Source organism: Sesamum indicum, linkage group LG6 (assembly GCF_000512975.1).
Source record: "Sesamum indicum cultivar Zhongzhi No. 13 linkage group LG6, S_indicum_v1.0, whole genome shotgun sequence".
In the NCBI taxonomy this organism is placed as follows: domain Eukaryota; kingdom Viridiplantae; phylum Streptophyta; class Magnoliopsida; order Lamiales; family Pedaliaceae; genus Sesamum; species Sesamum indicum.
Genome location: NC_026150.1, coordinates 11553801 through 11561741, shown reverse-complemented (window position 1 = coordinate 11561741; position 7941 = coordinate 11553801). Strand labels below are relative to the sequence as shown.

At 32.3% G+C, this 7941-nt stretch overlaps 3 protein-coding genes across 4 annotated transcripts in view; 2 read left to right on the top strand and 1 right to left on the bottom strand.

Annotated features, from left to right (window-relative positions):
* Positions 1-1687, top strand: part of LOC105164381 (probable aquaporin TIP-type) — a gene marked incomplete in the record, with an annotated part of 3488 nt that extends 1801 nt beyond the window's left edge. Inside the window, 1 exon segment of the mRNA XM_020694512.1 lies at positions 1126-1687. Within this exon segment, the coding sequence (XP_020550171.1) occupies positions 1126-1500 (375 nt within the window).
* Positions 4759-7935, top strand: LOC105164378 (VAN3-binding protein). Its single transcript, XM_011083019.2, has 6 exons — positions 4759-5384; positions 6225-6609; positions 6700-6876; positions 7258-7307; positions 7436-7493; positions 7614-7935. Exons 1-6 carry the CDS (start codon positions 5148-5150, stop codon positions 7847-7849), a joined length of 1143 nt encoding a protein of 380 aa, XP_011081321.1. The 5' UTR covers positions 4759-5147; the 3' UTR covers positions 7850-7935.
* Positions 5222-7941, bottom strand: part of LOC105164379 (formyltetrahydrofolate deformylase 1, mitochondrial) — an 8112-nt gene continuing 5392 nt past the window's right edge. The window contains exon 9 of one of the 2 annotated variants that reach the window (XM_020694259.1): positions 5222-5358. The gene's annotated coding sequence lies outside the window, so the exon portion shown is untranslated. Of the gene's footprint in view, positions 5359-6901; positions 7099-7941 lie in introns of those variants that run through there. The other variant, XM_020694260.1, reaches the window with a different exon arrangement.

Sequence of the window (7941 nt, the reverse complement as noted above, 5' to 3'; positions counted from 1 at the left end):
TCTCTCTCTCTCTCTCTATATATATATATATATATATATATTAACAACCAAAATTTTACTTGCTAATTTATTAGGTGCTAATTTAGTATCAAATTTTTTCACAATTATTGAGTCATCGTTTTAAAGTGAATGAATTTTGTCGTGGATATAATTTTTTATCTTATTAAGAATAAATTTGTAAATTAAAATTATTCTACAAATAATGTAACTATTCTATCAAAAGAATATTTGAACAATGGAAAGAATTTTTCGAACCACATCAATTTTGTATGTTAAATGTAATTTTTTAATAGTTTATGAATATCTGTCAAAAATAATTGATAATAGTCAATAAAATTAATTTCATCACGTCCACTCATTTGAGAGCATTAGCATAAAATGAAAGGAATCATATTAAACATTGAGTTATATATTATTTTATTTTGTTTGGTGATGCACCAAATTCTTAAAAGTGCAACACCAAAAGCAATAAAATAATATTTACTATAAAATATCGAAATAATAACTTAAAATCATTATTAAAAATATGCGTTAAGTGATAAAATAATTTTAATTTTATCATAATAAAATTATTAATAATAAAAATTCTGTACAAAATTACAACAATTTGTTTTCATAGAGTCGCACTTGCACTCTATACATGCCACACTAATTATTTTCAATCACGACTTTTTTGTCACTAATAGCAACTTTTACAATATAATTCACTATTGAAATATCAATTTCATCGCTGTCCTAAAGTAAAAAATACCGTTACTTAATATATATATATATATGACAATATTAAAATTATTATTTTATTTTTTCGGTCGCTGATCTTGTCCTTTTCTCTTCGTAGAGTATAAAAAATTAAAATCATTATATATTAAATAAATTGAAGTTAAACAAATTTAGTTCCGTAACTACGCAGTGGACAAAATTAGTTCTGTAATGAAATACAGATAATATATTTAATTCTATATTTTTTCCCTTTTCAACCACGTGTGGAAAGCACGTTGTATTTTTCCGGTCAAATCTGGTTAACGGCCAGCTTAGGACTAAATACGTCAAAAATATCGTGATTTACAATTGAGGTGTATAATTCCCAAATTACCCTTCCTAATAAATTAATTGCCTTGATTACAGGCTGTCCCCACACATGGAGTAGCATCTGGAATGAGTGCAATTGAAGGGGTAGTAATGGAAATTATCATAACCTTCGGACTGGTGTACACAGTGTACGCCACAGCCGCAGACCCCAAAAAGGGCTCACTTGGGGTGATTGCGCCGATTGCAATTGGGTTCATTGTGGGGGCCAACATCTTGGCGGCCGGCCCATTTAGCGGTGGATCCATGAACCCGGCCCGGTCATTTGGCCCGGCTGTTGCAAGCGGAGACTTCTCCCAGAACTGGATCTATTGGGTCGGCCCACTTATTGGTGGTGGGTTAGCGGGTCTTGTTTATGGTGATGTCTTCATTGCCGCCCATTCCCCACTCCCCGCTTCTTCCGATTACGCTTAAAACACAACTGCTGCTCTCTCTCTCTCTCTCTCTCTCTCTCTCTCTCTCTCTCTCTCTCTCTCTCTCTTGAAAATGTGTGTTTTATTTGGTGTGCCTTTTGCTTTTGAGTTGTATTTTGGGCTTCAAGAAAGGAGCTTTGTATTTCTCCACTTTTAATAAAAATGTAAATATATTGCAAAATTGTATATTTTTATGATTTTCTTTTTTGACAAATTACGTAGAGCTCTTTTTAAATTTAATATAATTATAAATATTTTTTTATTATTTAAAAAATTACAAATACACGTAATGTTTGGTGAGTATTAATTATTGAACGGAAACCTTAAAATGTACTTGGACATTGCGTACGTAATGGGCGCGTAGTGATGATTGGCGTATGTGGGCATGTTGGATTCCTGCTCGGGCAGCGACAACATCCCCAGCAAGCCGCTTTAGTCGTCGGCCCAAGCGCGCTCTTGCCTTGGCCGCAATCAATTCCCTTTTCTTTTTAGAGAATAATTGAATGATTGTAAATAAAATCAGATAAGATGGACGAAAAAATCTCAAATATTGTAAAAATAAGCAAAGTTATTTTGTGGTTATTTCACCATAAAATAGATAGAAACTTAATATACTCTAACGGATTGAGTTAGTTGTTGAACGACCGTTAAACTCAAAAATATTGATAATTTTTCAAATATCAAAATAATATTAATAATTTTTTAAATTATAAAAAAATATTATAATTATATCAAATCTCACATGAACCAATGGATGTAGGTTGGAGAGTCGGACTTGGACTCGGTTTTGGAGGGTTGGAAATATTTTATTGTTTTGAGAATTAATATAAGAAAGTAATTTTCAAATATAATTTTAGTAAGAAGTTTTTTTAATAGAAGAATTAATTATATATAAATTAAACTACAAACAAATTATTACATACATATATTAAAATTAAATTATATTTTATTAAGTTTAATAGTATTATTTTAATTAAGAAACCATTACATTTATAATTTATATGTGAGTGTAAATGTAATATAAACATAATTATAGATATATATAATGTAAAATATATATACACACACATTAAATTTAAATAGTATACGAGTAATTTAATTAGGTTGAGTTTGCGTCAAAAATCTAAAACCCCTATACGACTCACCTTAAATTATATATACTAAAAATTGAAATACACTTAATGTGTGTGTAAAATTTAAATTTTTACTATATTTATTTAATTAAATAAAATAAACAAAATATAAAATTGATGATTGATTAAAACTGATAAAATAAATTAATTTAAATATACATTAGAAGAAAAAAATCAAATTAATCAAAGAGATTATTATTTGTAAAATGAAATAAATATATAGAAGAGTATTTTTAATTAACTCGCATTTTGTCTATCAAGAGTGGTTATTCTAAAGCCCCAAGCCTTAATAAATAGTATAAAGTTATAATTATAGAAAGTTTAATTATTATTATTATTTTTTTAATAAAAAAGTATTTAAAAAGTTCACATTAATTTAACTCCAAATAAAAATTTAATGGATAATTCTTTTTTACAAAAAAAATTAATTATTACTTAAAATGTTTGCTAGTCGAATATTAACATATATATAATTGATATTTTCTTTATTAATGACTATTTCTAATTGTGAAATTTATAATATCTTAAATATATATTTTTTTCAATAAATATAATTTGAACAGCAATTTTTTAATGTTAATTATTATAATATTTTTATTATTAAGTAATAAAATATTTTCTCTTTTTCTAATACAAAAAAAAACAAAGTTCTTTAATATCCTAAAGAGAGAGAGAAAGAAAATATGGTCGTGCGTCTAAGGATATTTTTGTCAAATTACATATTAATCTTATAGAACTTAAAAAAAATTTTGAAAAAAATTAGAAATATTAATTTTTTTTAAAGAATTTGTAAAATTTAAAATATTTTATTTTAATACCTTATAAACTCTTAAAAAAAATTATTAAATATATTTTTTAAATTTATAAAATTTCAAATATCTTATAAGATATTTTGATATTTTTAAAAACATAGTCAAAAGGCCGCTTAATCTAAGATCTCATGACCGTAGCTTTATGGAGCCTCCCAAATTCCACGTGTTTGTACCTTGTGCATCACTGGTGGGACCCACTTTTCATTTCGGCCGACCACCCTGCCCAAGGTTCGTGGGGGGATGGCTTCTCTACTCCGCACCTTTCCCCAAAAACATACACCGTCTTTTACCGACCACCGAAAGTTTCGATGCCCAACATCACACTCACACTATTTATCCGTGTCAAATTCTTGGCAACTGCACCTGTTCATCCCATATCATTGCATGGAAAGGACGTGGGTGGTGAAAAATTATCATCCCCTTCAAGTATTTTTAGGGAAAATTGCATTTCAACCCCTCAAAGAATGCAATTTTACAGATTTTTTTTCAAAAAATATGAGGGGAAAAAGAAAAAGATACTTCACCCTCTAAAATTCCTACGTGATTGTCAGGCAAAAAATCTCATGAAAATCATAGTAAATGACCTCCATATTTCTTTTGGCACGTCATACGTTTTTCATTTTCGACTCTTAAACACAACATATAGAGGTTATGAGCTTTGATTCCGATAAAATAATTAACCTGAAAATTGTGTTAGAGTTGAGTCCTAAGGGGACATATCAACAGTTCAGACACAAGAATCCCCTATGAAATGTCTCTATTCGAACGTTAGGTGTGTGTTGGATGCGTGAGTGTAAAAAAATAAATATCAGAGTTAACGTGCAACCAATTAAAACCTTCTAATGGGTGAGTCGTTTTTTTCTGTATTTTGTGGAGGGAATATGTAAAAACACATTATTTTTAGGGCTAAAGTGCAATTTTCCCACAATTTAGTGAAACAAAAAGAAATTAATTCATTATACACTATCCACTACAACATGGCCCATACAACCTAAGTAGCTAACTATATATTACTCCTAAGACATTTGACCAGACAAAGTTGCATGGACATAAAGAAACCATTCCCCTTTAATCAGGACAATGTGTTTGATACAAACAACATAATTTTCTAGTGTCACCCCCTTGAATCTTTAACCCTAATCCTCGGAAAACATGCAAAACACATGTTATTACATTTTCTATTCCAAATCCTATAACATCTTTTATTTCATTTAATATACACACCACGATAGCATCACATATTTTATTTAAAAAAAAGTTACACATTTCGTATATATGTTAAATGGAATAGAATATCTAATCCAAAGAAAACATGTGCACAGAAACACCTAACTCATTTGTGACAGGGTCGTCTCCACGGCTTATGACCATTTGACTGAGCATTCCACAGAATTTTCTATACCATAAATGTATGTATACTTTACTCAACCCTTGAGGTATACTGTCTGCTAAAAACATAGGAGAGGGAATTCAATATACGTTATTACCAAACTTTTCCAAGGAATAAACACCTGAATTCGTGGGAGGTCCCAAGCACGAGACAGCATTCTTGTATTGGTTTCAGGCGTTGTGTCTCTCAGACAACCCTGTCTCTCCTGCTTATATGTATATATACAGCTATATATATGAATCAAAGTGCACAAATCTCTTGTCATCCTCTCATCCATCAACAAGAAAATAGTTATTTCACGTAGAGTGGTCAAATGGAGAGCGTACCATACTGGCTTAAGCATGCAGAAGAGGGCGATGAGGTGAAGGGAGAAACGGCGTTACCAGCAATACCTCAACCAGAAACACCGACAGAGCCAATGGAGTTCTTGTCGAGGTCTTGGAGTCTGTCGGCAAGTGAAATCTCTAAAGCGATTGCTAGGAACCAGATGCAGCCGGCATTTGACATCAGTTTCAGCAGCATTCCTGAAACAGATACAGCACCGTATTTTGTAAGTTGCTCGAGTATTCAGCTGTTCTTGATTCATGTTTATACGTGCAGTCAAATGCGTAGGTGATAGTACTTTATGATGCTATGAAATCAATGGATGAATTTAGGGAGGAGAAGTAAACCTAGCGAACCAAATTGATGCTGAAACGGGGACTGGTCGTTGAAGCTGATTTTAGTTTGATTCGTTAAACATAACAAATATATTTTGACGAGATTTGAAGTTTGTCTCAAGTTCAACTTGATTAGTAAAACAAGTAATAAAATGTTAGAAATCATGTTTCATTATATTAAAGCTGGTTCACACACTAGAACATTTTTGGGAATTTGATAACAATTCAAACAAACTTGAATAGTAATATTGTTTGCTCGACTTGAGTCATCTATGCCCTTAGATGAATTGAACAATTCAATGCAGGCTTAGTAACACAAGAGTTGTTTGATTAATCTTATTTAAAAGATTTTATAAGTTTATATATTTTTCGAGTATTTTTTAAAATCATAAATGTTATATTTTATTTTAAAAAATACGTTTTTATAGAGTTTGAATAAAATAACATCACGAAGCACATAAATAACAATAAAAACAATCTGTAAATCTAAACTAAAAAGAGATTTTTAAATTTTTTTATATAAGTTATGAACTGCTTATTCTTTCACACAAGTTTATAAGCTCCTAACTTCTTAGTTTTGGATCTTAGAATCTCATTTCTCAATAGTTTGATCAAGTACTCCCAAATATCCCATATTGTGTTTTAAAAAGCTTATAAGCTCACACAAACACCGCTCTAAGATCTGTTTTAATAGCTCTGTCCTACCCTAACCTTTGAGCAACATCTCACAGCCTACCAAAGTCATGAAACCAGTAAATGGACGAACACGAGCTGGGGCAATCGGAAGGTTGTTCCATCACAAGGAGTGTAATGTCACCAGCACCGTCAAAAAGAAGGATAAGGTCCGAATGGAGAATGCCCACACGCATGCTGTTCTCTCCATTGCTGGACTGGCAGCAGCCTTAGCAGCTGCTGCTTCGGCAGAGAAATCTAAAGATTTAAGCTCAAAGATGAGCATGGCAATGGCATCAGCAACTGAACTCTTGGCCTCATACTGCATTGAGTTGGCAGAATCAGCTGGTGCAGATCGTGAGCGTGTAGCCTCTGTTGTAACATCAGCAGTAGGAATCCGCACTGCAAGTGATCTGTTAACTCTGACAGCAGCAGCAGCAACCGGTATAAACCCCATCCACAGTTCTATTCATGTTTATTTATCTAAGAATGACTATTCCCAATTTTTCTGATGAAATTCCTACAAATGAATAGCTCTGCGAGGAGAAGCAGCTCTGAGAGCAAGATTGCCTAAGGAAGCAAAGAGGAGTGCAGCTATAAGTCCTTATGAGCAGGTCATGGTAGATTGTCGTTCTCCAGAAGCTTTTCATAGTGAGATCGAGGAAGAGGACCTTCCCTGTGTTGGTGACTTACTACAGCTCACTCGCAAAGGTAATGGCTTCTGAGTTAAAGTATTTACTGTCATCACGTTTCATGCAAATTATCTACTATCTACCTTCATTTCAGGCAAATTATTTGTCCTCCACAAACATTTGATGATAAATTTGAAACCAAATTTCTTCAAGTCCAGTACATGTTCATGCTGGAAGATAATGACGATGAAATTTCAAGAATTTCACTTTTCTCAACTGACTCGACCAGGCACAAAATTTTCTGTGATATCAGAAGGCTTTATTATGTCAGATGTCAATCAAATACTGCAACAACATTACTTACCAAAGAATCTACACTTTACGTATTTGGAAATTCATGTTTCTTAGTTTCTTAAACTTATGCTGCTGAATCTAATCACCCTATTATTTGAATTCTTAGGTGTGCTACGATGGAAACATGTCTCCGTCTACATCAACAAGGCATGCCAGGTACAGAACAAAGCTGTCTTAGATGGCTGCATACACTGATCAATTTAATTATACATTTGTATATATTGACACTCATCGATGCTTATCAACATACTATCCCACAGCTGACAGAGACGAATGGTTTTCAGGTAACAATCAAGTTGAAGAGCAGACACGTCGGTGGAGCCTTTTCCAAAAATAATAAAAGTAAGTTTTCACACTTATCACTAAGAAGTTAACATCAGATGTATAAAACAAAACAGGCATGTTTGTCGATATCACAGTTTTGCAAGAATGCATTATTGACATATTTCCCTAAATTCCCAGGTATAGTGTATGAAGTCATTGATGAGAGTGGCGGATGGCCATTTACAAAAGAAAGGGAAAACATGGAAGTGTACTTTGGGGTGAAAACTGCACAGGGGCTATTGGAGTTCAAGTGCAAGAACAAAGTACATAAACAAAAATGGGTGAATGGAATTCGAAAACTTCTCCACCGCAGAAGTCAGTTTCAAGAGGCTGATGACTCCGAAAGAGCATTGAATATCAATAAGAGCATTTAATCACTTTTTGGGCAGACAAATTTTGTTAAAGTTTCTCTTCTGAATTGAGAGTTCCCTTTATAGTACATAGCCCCGTATGGTAAGAGCAACTT

Excerpts from the sequence above, each read along its gene's own strand:
- LOC105164378 (XM_011083019.2), top strand. The coding sequence starts at position 5,148 with ATGGAGAGCGTACCATACTGGCTTAAGCATGCAGAAGAGGGCGATGAG. Across the intron at positions 6,610-6,699 it reads GACAGCAGCAGCAGCAACCG|CTCTGCGAGGAGAAGCAGCT; the intron begins GTATAAACCCCA and ends ACAAATGAATAG. Across the intron at positions 6,877-7,257 it reads ACTACAGCTCACTCGCAAAG|GTGTGCTACGATGGAAACAT; the intron begins GTAATGGCTTCT and ends TTGAATTCTTAG.